Raw genomic sequence first — 15,652 nt, forward strand, 5'->3', positions numbered from 1 at the left:
GTACTCAGGTCTTGCACCAACACAAGGGCACAGAAGCAGAGAGGAGAAATGGAAAGAGAACAGCTCTGGAAAGAACAAGGCTGGTGCTCCCTAGCAGTGTTGCTGTGCTAAGACTCTTTTCCCTCCACCTCTGCACTCAGACACTTTTCCTTCATCTTCACAAAGGTCTAAGAGGCAGGATCTGAGACAAACAATTCACTGCATGGTCCTTTATTTTGTTTAAATACACAGAGAGCATGGCTTCTCGTTTACAAGGTCTGTGACTCAGACTGTAAAGGTAGATGGTAAATTAGAACTGGGATGAATAATGACATTTGTTTCTGAACGATATTATCACTGGATAAAAACAGCAAAATGAAACAAGCCTTCTCCAAACTCCAAACAAAAATCTGCAACTACAAACTGTACAAAAGAAAGGCTGGACATGTCATGAGTTATATCATGGGTGATGTGAAGAAGCTGGGCAGTTTATTGCTTTTGAAATCCAGCCATTAGTTTTCTCAGGGCATCCTTGAGCTCCTGGTTCCTCATGCTGTAGATGAGGGGGTACAGTGTTGAAGGCACCACTGAGTACAGAAATGACACCACCAGATACAGCAACGCGTAAGAGATTGAACAGGGCTTCAGGTAGGCAAACATGCCAGTGCTGACAAACAGGGAGACCACAGACAGGTGAGGGAGGCACGTGGAAAAGGCTTTGTGCCGTCTCTGTTCAGAGGGGATCCTCAGCACGGCCCTGAAGATCTGCACACAGGATAGCACAATGAATACAAAACACCCAAATATTGTTAAGACACCGACCACAAGCAAACCAGCATCCCTAAGGTAGGTTTCTGAGCAGGAGAGCTTGAGGATCTGGGGGATCTCACAGAAGAACTGGTGCAGGGCATTGCCCTTGCAGAGCGGCAGTGAAAATGTATTGGCCGTGTGCAGCAGAGCCATGAGAACCCCATTGGCCCAGGCATCTGCTACCATGTGGACACAAGCTCTGCTGCCCAGGAGGGTCCCGTAGTGCAGGGGTTTGCAGATGGCAACGTAGCAGTCATAGGACATGATGGCAAGGAGATAAAACTCTGCTGCAGTATGTAAGACAAAGACCTGGGCAGCACATCCTGTGTAGGAGATGGCCATGGTGTCCCAGAGGGAACTGGCCATGGATTTGGGGACAGTGGTGGAGATGGAGCCCAGGTCGAGGAGGGAGAGGTTGAGCAGGAAGAAGTACATGGGGGTGTGGAGGTGCTGGTCCCAGGCTATGGTGGTGATGATGAGGCCGTTGCCCAGGAGGGCAGCCAGGTAGATGCCCAGGAAGAGCCAGAAGTGCAAGAGCTGCAGCTCCCGTGTGTCTGTGAACGGCAGGAGGAGGAACTGGGCGATGGAGCTGCTGTTGGACATTTTCTGCCTCTTGGACTTGGGGACCTATTCACAGAGGAAAAGACAGTGAAAGACAAGGGTACAATTTTTCTGAAGAAAACCTATGCTTTTTCTCATAGAACATCATGGTGTGCCCAATGCACTCCCCCCCCAACACACACTTCGTCTCCTGTTTCAGGAAGACTTTTGCAGGTCCCTGTCCTAAGCTGTGGTTGGTGCTAGCTCAGGGGCTCTGCTTATGCTCTGCAGGAGTCAGTCTGGCCCTACAGCAACAGGTAAATAGGAATAAGGACTGATATCAGATTAAGTAACCTGATATCAAAGAGCTTTCCAACATTTTTGCTCCCAGTTCACCCAACTCAAGAGAAGAGCTGTGGGGATTTTGCATGGTGTATTCAGTTCTCATTACGCCACCACACCTGAGGAGTGCTTTAAAGACAGAATTATTTGGTATTTGTACTTCTCTGAGAATGAAACCTTTTCGGTCCTTAGAGGCAATGGGACCTCCCCTTAGTGCAGGGTTAAACGATCTGGCCTTTCCATCAGCTCTGGTCTCAGCTACCCTGTCTGGCAGCTCTTTAAGCTGGAGGACAGTGACTCCCATATGTTCCCCTGAGAAGAAACCACACACTGCTGAGAGCAGAGGAGTCCAGTGCCTGCTCACCTCAGGGGGACAGTGCACTGTATAAGGGTATGTCAGGGTTTCGAAGTCGTACAGAACATCTCAGATAAACCCTGAGGACACCAAAACATTTTTGATTGTACACTGAGGTGGTGAAATAACTTCATGGCTTAGCTGCCAGCCTACAGCTCCCCCGTACAATGCTCTAGGAGTCACAGTCTCCTGTACAAACTTGTCAACTCCATCACTGTACAACTTGCCACTGTGTCACAGCAGCAAACTGAAAGCACAGGCTCCAGAAAGTGCCTTCCCCTTCAGGTAGCCCCTGCTTTGACCTTTCTCTTGAAAAATCCCCTTAGAAAAATCCTGCTCTCAAGCATTTTCTTCTTCACATTGCAGAAACAGGGAGAGCTGTCCTGCCTTATCCTCTCAGCCATGGGATGTACCATCTTCAGGTGACCACTCTGGCAACCCCATCTGCTGCAGAGCTCTGCAGCCACAGACTTATTATGTTGGGGGCTCTAAAGGTTTTGCCTCTGGAGAGCTGTATGTTGTCTTCATACTTCCAAAAGCCTTTAATATCTACTTTTTCCATCTCCCCCCGGTGCTGCAGGCAGAGCCCTCAGCCCTGCTGCATGTGCAGAGGAGCTGCTCCTGGGCAGAGCTGTCTCTCTGCAGCACTGCTGCTTCCATGAGCTCCCTGTGTCCCAGGAGCCCAGCCCAGCTCAGCAGCACAGGAGCAGCACAAGGTGACACTTCCTTTGCCCCTGTAGGTGTCCCAGAGGAACCTACTGTGAAACAGGCTGAATCATCACTGATGTTCCCTCCCTCAGCTGGCAGGGGACACTTCTTTCCAACTGTGTAACTTCTCCTATCAGAATTAGATTTAGGTCCAGGGATCACCATTTCTTGGCCCATCCTTAGTCATGGTCAGGAAGACATCTCCTTTACCCCTGCTGAGGAAAAGCATCCAGCTGAGTAAATTGGGGCATCTCATCCTGGGTTTGTAGTCCTGGGGCTAGAAGGGGACTCAGCTCCCTCCCATGCTTATGTTACAGAAAATTCCTTCTCCCTAGGTTTGCCAAAGCGGAGACTCAGACATGGATTCCAGAAATTCTTCTTAAATAGATAATGTATTGGTAAAGTACAGTGTAGAGAGCAGCTTTAGCTGGGACCTCCAGAAAAGGGACCCCAACCAAAGAAAACCCTGGGCAGCTTTACCCATAAAAGCTCAGCTTCCCACACCTTTGGGTCAATTCCAGCCAAGTGTAAAATTAGTGGCTGGGGTCTCCCTATTCTTCATCGGAACTCTTTGCTTTCATCAGGTGGGCCGTTTCTTGTCTCTGTGGGTAATTGTTTGTGTTTTCACCAACCAGACTACATGTCAATCTAAGACCTGTCCTTCACTTGCTATTTTGCGTGTTCAGCTGGGAAGAAAAATAGACTTTTGCAATAACCAAAATATTCTCCAGTTTTTTGTCTTTAGATGCGCCATCCCATTTTGTTACTTATCTCTAGGGACTTAGTTCCTGCTGATGACCAAAAGCTCCTTTATCTCCTAGCTTGAACCAGCTCTGAGGCCCGTTTAGTCAGAAAGTTGGAAAGTTCACACCTTGAGGCCTAAGCCTACTTGGTTACTTATGCTAAGTGAGTTATACTAAGCAAGTTCTATATAAGCAATTTCTAAACAAGTTCTATAAGAAGAAGTATACCAAATAGTTCAGTAAGCTAAGGCACTCTATTTCCTAACACCTAATACAAACCCACAGGTGGTGGGATTCTTCTTGCCCTAATTCAAGTGTGTACAAAATACCCTTGTCTGAGCTCCAAGTTAATTATTGGAGATGGAGGGCAGGAGCGAGCTGTTCAGAAACAAACACCTGGTAATACGTGAAGTGCCAGCAGTGGTCCAAGGTGCCTGGAGCTAGATGCAAAGTCTAAGAGAGCAATGCTGAGAGACGGGGAGGCATCTGAGGGCATCTTCTTGGAGGCTGGTGGGCAAGTCCATTGGCCAGGGGAAATGACAGCAGAAGCCCACTTTCAGGGTGACAACCTATTCCTTCATTATTCTCAGGGCACACTGCAGAGGTATTTAGCTGAGCAAATGAAGTCAGGTGCCATAAGGAGAGCTGAGTCTCCCTCATTCTCTTCACCACCAGCTGTGTTTTTTACATCTTCTTTGAGTACAACAGCACTTGTCTTACATACATTCTTCCACTGCCTAACCTGATTCAGGGCTGCTGGATCTCAATTTGATGTCCAAATACAGGCCTGTAATGCTAGGAAAGGTGCCAGGTCTCTCCAGCACAACTGCATGTAGCTGACATAGACAACACAGGTCCTACACAGGAACCCTGTCCCCATTCAGAACAATTGTCTAGGTAACATCCAGGGCATCTTTAACAGATTTGGTGCCTTTGGTCCAGTGGCTGAAACACATCAGTCCAGTGACATAAGGTCTCTTCCACCTCTGTCAGGTAGGTGCTGGGCAAGGCATGAATGCAAAACACATCACACCAGGATCTCCAATCCTGTACATTCCCTCTTAAACTACACTGGTTGCTGTCTCCCACATCATTTAACTATCCCCTTGATGATATAATCATGGATCAGGCCACAATGTGCCTGTATAGTACCCAAGAACATTTTCAAAAGAAACTCTTCCTTCCCAAGATCAGCTTCACCTCCACCACAGGCCTCAGGGCTGCAGAGACACAAGAGACAGCAAACCTTTCTCCTGCTCAGACTGCACAGCCCAGATCTGTTTCCCTCTGGCCTTGGGGAGAGCAGGGTTCACTCTCTTTGTGGGCACTTCATTTCTTCTTCCATCCACTCCAGCAAGCCTCTACTTGAAGAAAAGCCTTTGCACACCGAAGGTCTTGTGCACGTTTCCCAACCACAAGCCTGCTCCCAGCCATGGTGCCACAGCTGAGCTGCTGCAGCCCAGACGGGCACCAATGTCCTCAGCCTGAGGTGCAGAGAGGAGGAGCCAGAGCCCCACATGCCATCCCTTTGTTTGAAGTAATAACAGCTGAGGCATTCTGGGACAGTTCACATGATTGGGGTGGTGTGTGGAAATAGGATGATCAGAAGATACAAGCCAGCTCAGCAGTGGGAATGTCCTCCATGTGAAGGAGCTGCTTAGATATGTGGAGCTCCTCTATGGGATGAACAAGTCAGGTGAGACCTTGGGGGTGAGGGTCAGAGGAGACACTGGTAAGGGCGTCATCAGGATGGGAGACAAGAAAACTGCAGTTTGGATTAGGACATAGACATAGCCTTACTTAAGCAACCCAATGCTTTTTCCAGGTCAATCACCCCAAATTCCCCTTGGGTACTTTAATGGCCTAGAAGGAGACTAAAATAACATGTAAACAATACTGGATGTTTCTGGAGGATCTTGGACAGAGCTGTAGTTTTGGCCCGTCCCTGTGCTGCTGGAGCTGGCGAGAGCACAAGGGCATGGGTCTGATCCAGACACTGCCCAGCCACCGGGACCAGTCCTTCCTACCAGTGGCCTCTTCCCTCCCAGACTGGAGCCCCGTGGGGCTGAGGTTCAGAGAGAGCAGAGGGCACGGGGGGCCTGGCAGTGCTGAGACCCCTCTGTCCCACTGCCAGGGCCAACATGTGCCAGGGTCTTGTTTAGCACCTGGGGGCAGGGAGGGGAGAGGGGCCTGGAGAAGAGCCCTTGGCGGGTCTGTGCTTCAAGGCAGGGAAGGAGGATGTGGCTGCAGGCTGTGGGCTCCGGGCTGGAACAGGGCAGCTGAGGCTCAGCTGCACAGCCCTCCCCACAGGCACCTGGGGCAGCCCTCGTCCAGCCCGGCGCTGGGGCCCGGGGGGGTGTTCTCACCAAACACTCTCCAATGCGATGTGTCTGATGCGTCTGGACCAGGGTGCTGAGCTTCCTCCAGCCCAGGAACTCTGCACAGGCCAGCAGGGTGTCCCTAGAGGCCTGCAGAGAAGCAGAGGCTGGGAGATGGCACCACAGCCCAGGGGAGGACACCTGGCACCCTCCCTCCTCTTGACCCTTCCCAACAACTCTGGTCACTGCACCTTGGCCACGCTCTTGCTCTGGTCCTGCATACGGAGGAACAGCGGGAGCAGGACCAGCTTCACTGTCCTCCTCATCATCTTCTTGTTTCTCCCCACCACAGTCTCCAGCACATCTCTGAAGAGGCTGATGGAAACCTCCCGCACCAGGCTGGACTCCTGGTAGGGAGGAGGATGGGGAACTTCAGCAACAGCCACTCCCAGCCCACGGTGAGCAAGGGCGTCAGCGTGGCTGATGTGAGGGGTCGGATCCCCACCACAGGAGCCGTGGGCCAGAGCCGCAGCTGAGGCTGAATGGCCCCAGAGCCCTGAAAGGCCACGCAAGAGGAGCACGAGGGGAGCCCTGCCCGAGGGCTGCCCACAGGGCTGGGCTGAGGGGCAGCTGTCTTTGCCGAGTGCCCATCTGTAGGGCTGGGGCAGGGGCTCCCACGGCAGCCTTACATCATCAAAGAGGCGCAGGAGGCTCTCCGCCAGCTGCAGAGTGATGGGGCTCGCCTCCTCCCTGCCCAGGTGACCCGTCATGTTCCTGCAGACTACCAGGGCCTTCCTCTTGACATCAGTGCTGGCATACTGCACGGCGTCCATGATGTCTGGCAGCAGGACCAGTATTTTCCTGGCCTGTAAGAAACACACTTTCCTCATTGTGAAGCGCTGAAAGACCACCCTGCAAAAAAGGCTCTGGCCACTGAGGCCCAGCCTCCCGTCCGGCTTCCCAGCAGCTGGCACAGGAGTCGCTGCAGCAGCCTCCTGACAGGCAGCGGCCACTGATGGGGATGTGGGGAGAGCATGGAGCAGGGAAGGGGGTGCAGGAGAGCAGTGTCCCCTGCTCAGCCCCGTCCTTGCCTGACAAGCCTGAAGGGGCAGAGGGATGGGAAACCCTCGGTGCCTGGAGGGCTCCCCAGGCACCCACCAGCCGCCTCCCTACAAAAGTCTTCTCTCCGTGCTGATTTCAGCTATATGGCCTCACATTATGTGCGGCTCCATGTGGAAACTGATGACTGGATGTTGTTCTGAAGCAATAAATTGTCCCTTATCTGCTGCATAGCAGCCTTAATGTAACTCACTGCAGGCTCGACCTGTCTTCTTTATTTGTTGTGATGGTGCGATTTTAAAATTGTGTTCATGTTTTCATCCTTTACTGATTCACTGTCTGCTTTTCTTTTCATACCTAATGGCTGGGCAAATGACGAGCCCTGCTCTCTGGGTCTTTAAATGAAATAAAGGACTTTCCAAGACAATTTTTTTCCCTGAGATCCTTTCTCAAAGGCCTTTGTGGAGCTGCAGGGACAGTTCGTGTGCGTGGGTAGAGGGGAACACAGTCGGGGAACGGCAGCAGTGCCAGGGAGCACCAGCGCTTGCTCTTCCAGAGCTGTTCTCGTTCCACTGCCGCACTCTCCTTCTGATCCCTTGTGTTGGTGCCAGGCCTGAGTTGCTCTGGCAGGACGTGGCTCCGCCCGGCCCGGGGCTGGATGCGGGAAGCTCCTCAGAGCTCCCAGCCCAGCTCCTCCGTGGCCCGCCCCGACAGCCGCGCTCGGGGAATCCGGGCGCCGAGAGGTTCCGCCCCTGCACCTCCAACAGCTCCCGCTGCCCACCCGGGGAACCGGGGAACCCAGCCCGTCACCCACCGGCCGCGCCGAACTCCCGCCCGGCGCTCAGCCGGACCACCCGCATAGAGCGCGCCGCCCTCGGTGAAGGACCCGTTACCATAGCGACAGGGGCTGCGCCGCGGGGGGCCGGCCTTGGAAAGCCCTCGCTTCCATAGCAACGGGGGTGTCTGCTGCACAGCCTGACTAGAAATGTCCCCAGAGCTCCTGCCCGTCTCACCCTCGCTCCTCTGTCCCCAGGCCACACGGTGAAGGGACCAGAGCGGCCCCGCTGTCACCTGGGCTGGAGCAGCCTCGCAGCACCTTTTCTTACATCTACTTAGAGCTGAACAAAGTTCAGCCCAGTCTGCTCAAAGGGGGGTCTCTCATTAGTGTCTCTTTCTGTCTAATTGGATTCAGACCAAGAGGCTCCATCTGGTTCCCACTGATTCTGAGTTTGGAGCAAAAGCCGAGGAAACCATGAAGAGCTTGAGTCCTATGTGCTGCTCGGCGTGAAAAAGCACTGGCCCCGGGTCCTGAGGTTATCTGGAGCACTGAGGAGCCGCATGTCCACGGAGCCCTGGTGTCCACGGAGCCCTGGTGTCCACGGAGCCCTGGTGTCCACGGAGCCCTGGTGTCCATTGAGCCCTGGTGTCCACGGAGCCATGGTGTCCACGGAGCCCTGGTGTCCACGGAGCCCTGGTGTCCACGGAGCCCTCGTGTCCATGGAGCCCTGGTGCCCACGGAGCCCTGGTGTCCACGGAGCCCTGGTGTCCATGGAGCCCTGGTGTCCACGGAGCCCTGGTGTCCACGGAGCCCTGGTGTCCACGGAGCCCTGGTGTTCATGGAGCCCTGGTGTCCACGGAGCCCTGGTGTTCATGGAGCCCTGGTGTCCATGGAGCCCTGGTGTCCACGGAGCCCTGGTGTCCACGGAGCCCTGGTGTCCACGGAGCCCTGGTGTTCATGGAGCCCTGGTGTTCACGGAGCCCTGGTGTCCACGGAGCCCTGGTGCCCACGGAGCCCTCGTGACCACGTAGCCCTGGTGTCCACGGAGCCCTCGCTGTCCAGGGGCTGAGAGGGACTGAAACCATGGGAACATGTGCAGAGATCAGTGACATGGAAAACACTCCAAGGAGCCAAGACTGAGTGTGATTTTCCTTTAGCCTTCAGATCTAATGTGGTTAATTAGAGAAAATTCAGACAGGTAGTCAAAGTGAAAAATATCAAAGCAGAAAGGCAAAGTGAATAAAATGTTTGATTTTTAATGTCCATTCTGCACTGATCCTGGTTTGTTTGTTCACGGGGACGTCCTTGAGTAGAGTCTGCAGCGCTGGCCCGTGCGGCTGGGGGACTCAGCCCCACACCCTTTGCAAACCCGCAGTGCTGCTCCAGAGCCAGGCTCGCTCTGCACCACCCGTGGTCTGGACCAGCTCATGGTGCTGCAGCGTCCCAGGCAGACATCAGGTGTCTGACCAGGAACAGCCAGCGCCATCGTAGGGCCCAGTGCCCCCGAGGTGCTGTCCTGGGATTGCCATCTGTCCCACAGGGCCCAGGGACACCAGAGGACCTTGCAGTGCAGGTGGAGCCAGGCAGCGGGTCCCGGGACATCTGCACTGGCACCAGGTGTCTGTGTCCCTGGACCTGAAGACATCTGTGTCCTACAGCCATTCCAGTTCTGGAGAACACTTTCCTTTTCAGAAACAGGAAATTCCCCCCCAAACTTAAAAAAGCTGAAATGTGTGCTGACACCTTTCTTTGCTTTGTCTTTGTCCTCAGTTCTTACTTTCATTTTCGTTGACATTAAATGATGCAGAGCCCCATGCCCCCAAAATCTTCCCTGCCCAGGACTCCTCAGTCTTTGCCCAGAAGAGAGGTGTCAACCTCTCTTCACTGGTCTAGGTGTTGGTTTAGATGGTCACCCATAGCACAGGAGGATTCATGTCCCTCAGTATCTCCAGTCAGAACCAGGGCCCAACATCATCATGGGATCGTTAGGGAGCTGAGGGTGAAGGGACCTCAGGAGTCTGCAGTCCAGCCTGTCACAAACTGGGTCAGACCAAGGTGTTCAAGCCTTGATACAGTCCAAGTTTGAAAACCCACAAGAAATGACACTGTGACTCCCCTCTGGGTTCCTGGCTGAGCTCATGGGGCAAACATTGTCCTTGTGTCCTGACTGAACCTCTTCTCTTTCCCATTCCACCCATAGTCTTGTGTCCTCCAGCCATGTGCCATGGTGCAGAGCCTGGCCCTGTGTCCTTGGTGGCTCCTTGGGACAGGAAGGCTGGGATGAGATCCAGTCAGACCTGAGGGCCCTTGGTTTGCTGAGGTTCTGCAAGACGAGCTCTCCGGTCAGACGGGGTGTCCCTGGGGAACCGGGATGCCCACGGGGGGGAATTAAAGGGTCTGGGAGGGACCCAGGCATCCAGGAAGAGGGGACCCAGGCATCTGGAGAAGGTTCTAGACCTCTAGAAATCCTGGAGAACCTCAAAGTCCAGGATGAGGCATTTTAGGGCAAATTGGGCTGGAATTGGGTCTTCCCCATCCCCCCCCCAGCTCGAGCTCTTGACTAATCAGGAGAGGGGAAAAAGTGGATCTTGCACTGTGATTGGCTGAGGGAGAGGGAGGCGGGTGAAGGTGGCGGCCAATCAGGGGAGAGGTGGAGATGGGACGTGGCAGCCACAAGGGGGCACGCCACTGCCAAGGAGGGACCCAGGCATCCGGGTGATCCCTCCGACCCCCAGATGGGGGTAAAATCCATAGTCTGGGGGGGGGTTAAAATTGGGTTGTAAAATAGTACTGGGCAGGGCAGAATGTGGCAAAAAGCGGGTTTGGATAAAAAAAGGCAAAAAATGGTCAGTTTTGGTTGTTTGTGTGGGGAGTGTTTCCTGGGAGTAAAGAGACAAATCAGGGATTTTCCCAAAAAATAAAAGTTTATGGTTTCTTTAATATGTAAAATGGTGGGTTTTCAAAGCAAGTGATTTTTGAGCACAGAAATGCTTGCTTTTTTTTTTTTGGCCAGAAAAGGGAAGATTTTTGACCACAAAAGTGAAGATTTTGCGGCATAGAAGTGAAGACTTTGGGAGGAGAAAAATCAAGGGCTTTGGGTGCAAATTTCCATATTTTGGGGGCACAAAATTAAGTCTCATCCAAGTTGCTGATGTACATATTGAAGGGCACGGGTCACAGAACTGACCTGAGGGACCCACCAGACACCGGCCCCAACTGGTTGCGTTGACCTCAACTCTGTTCTCCCCTCAGCTCACGGTCCCGTCACTGCCCGACCGCCCAGAACACCCCCTCGGCTCAGCCGCCAGTCCCAGCATTTTTATTGGAGCTCCAAACGCACAGAAACGTCCCCAAACCCCTGAAGTTCAGCCCAAACTCCCCCCTGCAGCGCCCCCTACAGCAGCCCTGCAGGCCCCACACGTTCCCTGTGGCCCAACCCGCCGGGGGCTCCCAGCTCCCCCTAGAGGTGGGAGGGCGCCCCCCCGGCCACCACCAGGGTCTCTCCCACCACGTAGGCAGCGTCAGGTGAGCACAGGAAGGTTACGACCTTGGCCACGTCCTCTGGGGTGCCCAGCCTGGGTGAGAGGTCACAGGGTCACTCGGGGTCAACGAACAGGGGAGGGTGGAGGGGAAGGGGACCCAGGCGTCCAGGCCCGGCTCACCTGTCGATGCCCATGGCGGCCATGACGCGCTGCAGCGTGGGCTCATCCTCCCACAGCTGCAGGGGAAGGATGTGGTCATGGCCACGCCCCATATGCCACACCCCCTGAGGCCACGCCCACCCCATTGAACTTCCACGAGGTTCCAGTCCCTCCCCGCCTTTGGCTCCACCACCCCCTGGGACCCCACCCCCTTCCCATGTGATCCCCACCCACTCCAGGGCATGCCCTCTTAAGCCCCTCCCACTCTCAGGCCACACCCCCGGGCTCCACCCCCCCGTTGAGTGCCCACCATGCGCTGCTGACCATGCCCACCCCACTGACCCCCATTGGCCCCGCCCCTCACAGCAGCGCTGAAGTGGGTCCGGACCAATCCGGGCGCGACGCCGTTGACGCGGATCCCGCGGGGCCGCAGCTCATTGGCCAAAACCTTCACCAGTCCCAGCAGCGCCGCCTTGCTGACGCTGTAGGGACCCAGCGCCTGCTCCGGTGTAAACCGGCATGAACCAGCGTGAACCAGTGTAACTCTGTATAACCCACAGTATAACCCAGAATAATCCCCCAGTATAACCCAGCACAACCCAGTAGAAACCAGTATAAACCAGCACGAACCAGTATCACCAGCTATAAACCCATGTAGCCAGTGTAAACCAGAATAACGCCCCATTGTCCCCCAGCGTAGTCCCGTATAACCCAGTATGACCCTTTACAACCTGGTAAAGACCAGTATAACCCAGTATAAACCGGTACAGCAGAGTATCTCCCAGTTTAACCCACAGTGTAACCCAGAAAAATCCCCCAGTATTCCCCACTATAACCCAGTGTAAACCAGCATAGCCCAGTACAACCCAGTATAGACCCACATAATCCAGTATCCCCCAGTATGACCCATCACAACCCAGTTTATGCCAATATCTTCCCACTGTTCCCCAGTATAACCCCCAGTCCGCCAGGTACAAACCAGTCCGTACCGGGAATGGCGAATACGCTGCCACCGACGACACCAGTACAATGGCCCCGCCCCTGCGCGGTGGGAGGGGCTTAACCCTGTGGGGCGTGGCCACAACCCCTCCCCACCCCCCTTCCAAGCCCCGCCCCCGGCCACTCACCCCCTGCGCTCCATGTGCGGCACCACCAGCCGAACCAACATGGCAGCTGCCGTCACATTGACCTGGAAGAGCTTCCGGGGCAGGGCCAGAGATCAAAGGGTGTGGTGGGGGTGGGGCCGGGGCGGGGCGGTACTGGGGTGGGGCTCACCTTCTCCCACACCGACTCGTCAGCGTCCAGGGTGGGGCCCAGGGCAGGGTTCACGGCTGCGTTGGACACCAGGATGTCGATGCCCCCGTAGGTGTCGAGGGCCTGCGGGGATCCAGGCGTCCGGGCTCCACAAGTGGGACAAACCGCCGCCCCCCATAACAAGCCCCAGGACCCATAACCACCCCCATAGCATCCCATAAGTGGCCAGGACTTGTGGGACAGAAGGGACCCAGGCATCCGGGAAGGACCCAGGCGTCTAAGACCCACAAGTGTGACCCATAACCACCCCGTGTGACCCACAGTGACACCTAACCCCCCCACTGTGCCCCATAACCACCCCTGTGACCCATAAGTGACCAGGACCTGTGGGGGACAGAAGGGACCCAGGTGTCCGGGACCCATAAGTGTGACCTGCAACCCTCCTGTGACCCATAACCACATCCCATAGTGACCCATAGCCTCCCTGTGACGCACAACTGTGACCCATAAGTGCCCAGGATGTGTGGGGCAGGAGGGACCCAAGCATCTGGGACTCATAAGTGTGACACAGAACCCCCCATTGTGTGCCATAAGCCTCCTGTGACCCATAATTGGATCCCCATAGCGACCCATAACTGCCCAGGAACAGTGGGGCAGGGCAGAGCCAGGCATGCGGGACTCACGAGTGCGACCCACAACTCCCCCCGTGGTCCCCCCGTTGTGCCCCATAACCACCCCTGTGACCCATAATTATGACCCATAAGTTCCCGGGACCCATGGGGCAGAGGGGACCCAGGCGTCCGGGCCTCCCAAGTCTCACCTTTTGCACAAGCACCTCCCGGCTGTGGGGCTGCCCCACATGGCACACGACCCCGCTGACCTCCAGCCCCTCCCCCCGCAGCTGCCCCACAGCAGCCTCCACGTGTGGGGCACGGCGGGAACTGAGAACAACAGAGGCCCCCGCGACCCCCAGAGCCCGCGACACTGCCAGCCCGATCCTGGGGGAGATGTGGGGCACAGATGTGGGCAGGAGCTATGGGGCTGGGGGGTCTATAGGGCTGGGGGTCTATGGGGCTGGAGCTGGGGGCCTGGGGGGTCTATGGGGCACTTATGAGTCTCTATGGGGCAATTGGGGGTCATTATGAGGCCCTTGGGGGTCATTAAGGTGTACTTATGGGGCACTGTGAGTGATCTATGGGGCTGGATAGATGAGGCTGAGGTGTCTATGGGGCATTTATGGGGAACTATGGGGCATTTATAGGTCACTATGGGACGCTTGGGGTTCACTTATGGGGCACTTATGGGTCTCTCTGGGGTTGGGGGCTCTATGGGGCGGGATCTATGGGGCTAATCTATGGGACAGCTCTATGCGGCAGATCTATGAGTCACTCACCCGGCCGTGGCCGCTGTCACCAAGGCCACTTTCCCCGCCAGCGGCCGCCCGGACCCCTGGGTTCCCTTCCCGAACTCCTGGGTCCCCCCGGACGCCTGGGTCCCCTCCCTGAACGCCTGGGTCTCCCTGGCCGCCATGCCCCGTCCCCACAGCCTCCCCACGGCCGCTCTGCCCCACATGGCGCCCGGACTTTGTGCCCCCGGGGACACTGGGAGGGAACTAGCGGGGGGACTGGGAGCAGTGGGGGGACTGGGGGGGACGGCGGCCATGGGGACTGGGACGGGGGGCTTAGGGGGGATGGAAGGGACGGGGGGGACTGGGAGAGACTGGGGGGCACTGCAGGGGGGGCGCTGGGGGAACTGGGGAGAACTGGGAGCTACTGGCGCAAATCGGGCCCCTTCTGGGGGGTTCGGGCACCTTCGGGTGGGTTCGGCTCTTCTCGGAAGAGTTCGGGTCCTCTCGGGTCCCTTCAGCTCCGCTCTGGCGCCTCGGCTCCGCTCGGCTCCGCTCGGCTCCGCTCGGCTCCGCTCGGCTCCGCTCGGCTCCGCTCGGCTCCGCTCGGCTCCGCTCGGCTCCGCTCGGCTCCGCTCGGCTCCGCTCGGCTCCGCTCGGCGCTTCCTCAGCCCGGGGCGCGCAGAGGGAGGGCAGCGAGTTTCGGAAAGGTTATTGAAATAACTAACTTACGCTTTTTCTATGGATAAACAACGTTTAATCCAATTCCTTAATTGTATTCCTTAAACACGTGTTCATTAGAGCATAAGCAAAACGGCGCTGGGTGCGCGGGGGATTCGCTCCGCCCAGCACGCACACTTTTTAACAATAAGAGGTGTGGTTAAATACAGTAAGGTGTTACATATTCATAATGACCCCAGGAACGCCTGTACATATTCATAACCTTTCCCGCGTCTTTTTAAAATGAGTCTCAGATAACGATTTCCGCAGTCGCCCCCTTGACCCCGCCCTGTTACGCCTGCACAGTGTCACTTGGTGGCTTTGAGGAGGGGTCTTTGGGGTCTTTGGATGAAGCTCCTTCAGCTTCATCACTGTGAACTTTGTACCTTTGGCTCATTATGTTGAATTGACTGGAACCCTAGCTGCCAAGTCGACCGAAACCAGATTGGCGCCTCCTTTTGCTGTAAATCTTGGCGATCTTGTCTCCTCAAGGTTACAGTTGGTGCTGTAAAACTTCTGATCTCGGCATTTGATGAGGTTCTGTTTTTTTCTTAAAACAATTGGTTACCTACAGCTCTAAACTAGATATTCATTATGTGGCTTAAAGTGTCAGTTCATTAATAAGCCCTTATTATGTGGTTGGTTAACCCTTAAAATGTTAGTTTCCTCTATCAATATAACTTCATAAACAAGTTTAATAACTCTTTACATAGAACTTAACCACCTTTCCTTTTTCCAGGTTCAGAGCCCAAGCCTCATTTGGTTATATCTGTAAACATTAAACATCTCAGCGCGAACTACAACTGCATTTCTCACAATTCCCCCTTTTTCTTTTTATCCCATTGATTCATGCTTTGGTTTCAAAGTCAGCTAGCACTTGCCCAGCAGCGGCTAGGTCCAGTTTGGTGTTATCTTTTAAAACCATTAATTTATACCCCGTTCCTTTTGTTGCCATTTCAGGATATATAGGCATGGCTGAGATTTGCATGCCTTGGACTACTGAATGTATTAACCGAATAAAGCACGGGATCATACATGGTACAAACAGAAAACCCAGAAA

At 55.0% G+C, this 15,652-nt stretch overlaps 2 protein-coding genes across 4 annotated transcripts; both read right to left on the reverse strand.

The window, feature by feature from the left end:
- Positions 1-194: 194 nt before the first annotated feature.
- LOC102086244 (olfactory receptor 14A16) lies at positions 195-6,628 on the reverse strand. Its single transcript, XM_065036267.1, has 3 exons — positions 6,485-6,628; positions 5,844-6,161; positions 195-1,416 (listed from the first exon to the last, which is right to left on the reverse strand). Exons 1-3 carry the CDS (start codon positions 6,626-6,628, stop codon positions 469-471), a joined length of 1,410 nt encoding a protein of 469 aa, XP_064892339.1. The 3' UTR covers positions 195-468.
- A 2,240-nt stretch (positions 6,629-8,868) lies between these two features.
- Positions 8,869-14,218, reverse strand: LOC102086427 (dehydrogenase/reductase SDR family member 4). Of its 3 annotated transcripts, none has more exons than XM_065036261.1 (8): positions 13,921-14,218; positions 13,348-13,525; positions 12,549-12,650; positions 12,401-12,471; positions 12,263-12,314; positions 11,616-11,772; positions 11,295-11,350; positions 8,869-11,207 (listed from the first exon to the last, which is right to left on the reverse strand). In XM_065036261.1, exons 1-7 carry the CDS (start codon positions 14,187-14,189, stop codon positions 11,337-11,339), a joined length of 843 nt encoding a protein of 280 aa, XP_064892333.1. In that variant the 5' UTR covers positions 14,190-14,218; the 3' UTR covers positions 8,869-11,207; positions 11,295-11,336. The 3 variants fall into 3 exon arrangements, with proteins under 3 accessions (XP_064892333.1, XP_064892330.1, XP_064892332.1); XM_065036258.1 differs by having other exon boundaries at positions 11,638-11,772; positions 13,921-14,195; XM_065036260.1 differs by lacking the exons at positions 12,263-12,314; positions 12,401-12,471 and having other exon boundaries at positions 11,638-11,772; positions 13,921-14,209.
- Positions 14,219-15,652: the final 1,434 nt, after the last annotated feature.

Source organism: Columba livia, chromosome 19 (genome assembly GCF_036013475.1).
Source record: "Columba livia isolate bColLiv1 breed racing homer chromosome 19, bColLiv1.pat.W.v2, whole genome shotgun sequence".
NCBI classification, from domain to species: Eukaryota; Metazoa; Chordata; class Aves; order Columbiformes; family Columbidae; genus Columba; species Columba livia.

Excerpts from the sequence above, each read along its gene's own strand:
- LOC102086244 (XM_065036267.1), bottom strand. The coding sequence starts at position 6,628 with ATGGACGCCGTGCAGTATGCCAGCACTGATGTCAAGAGGAAGGCCCTG. Across the intron at positions 6,162-6,484 it reads TCCTGCGCCTCTTTGATGAT|AGATGTGCTGGAGACTGTGG; the intron begins GTAAGGCTGCCG and ends CAGCCTCTTCAG. Across the intron at positions 1,417-5,843 it reads ATCGCATTGGAGAGTGTTTG|GTCCCCAAGTCCAAGAGGCA; the intron begins GTGAGAACACCC and ends CTCTGTGAATAG.
- LOC102086427 (XM_065036258.1), bottom strand. The coding sequence starts at position 14,189 with ATGGCCGCCGTCCCCCCCAGTCCCCCCACTGCTCCCAGTCCCCCCGCT. Across the intron at positions 12,651-13,347 it reads GGGAGGTGCTTGTGCAAAAG|GCCCTCGACACCTACGGGGG; the intron begins GTGAGACTTGGG and ends GGATCCCCGCAG. Across the intron at positions 11,773-12,262 it reads CAGCGTATTCGCCATTCCCG|GCGCTGGGTCCCTACAGCGT; the intron begins GTACGGACTGGT and ends ACACCGGAGCAG.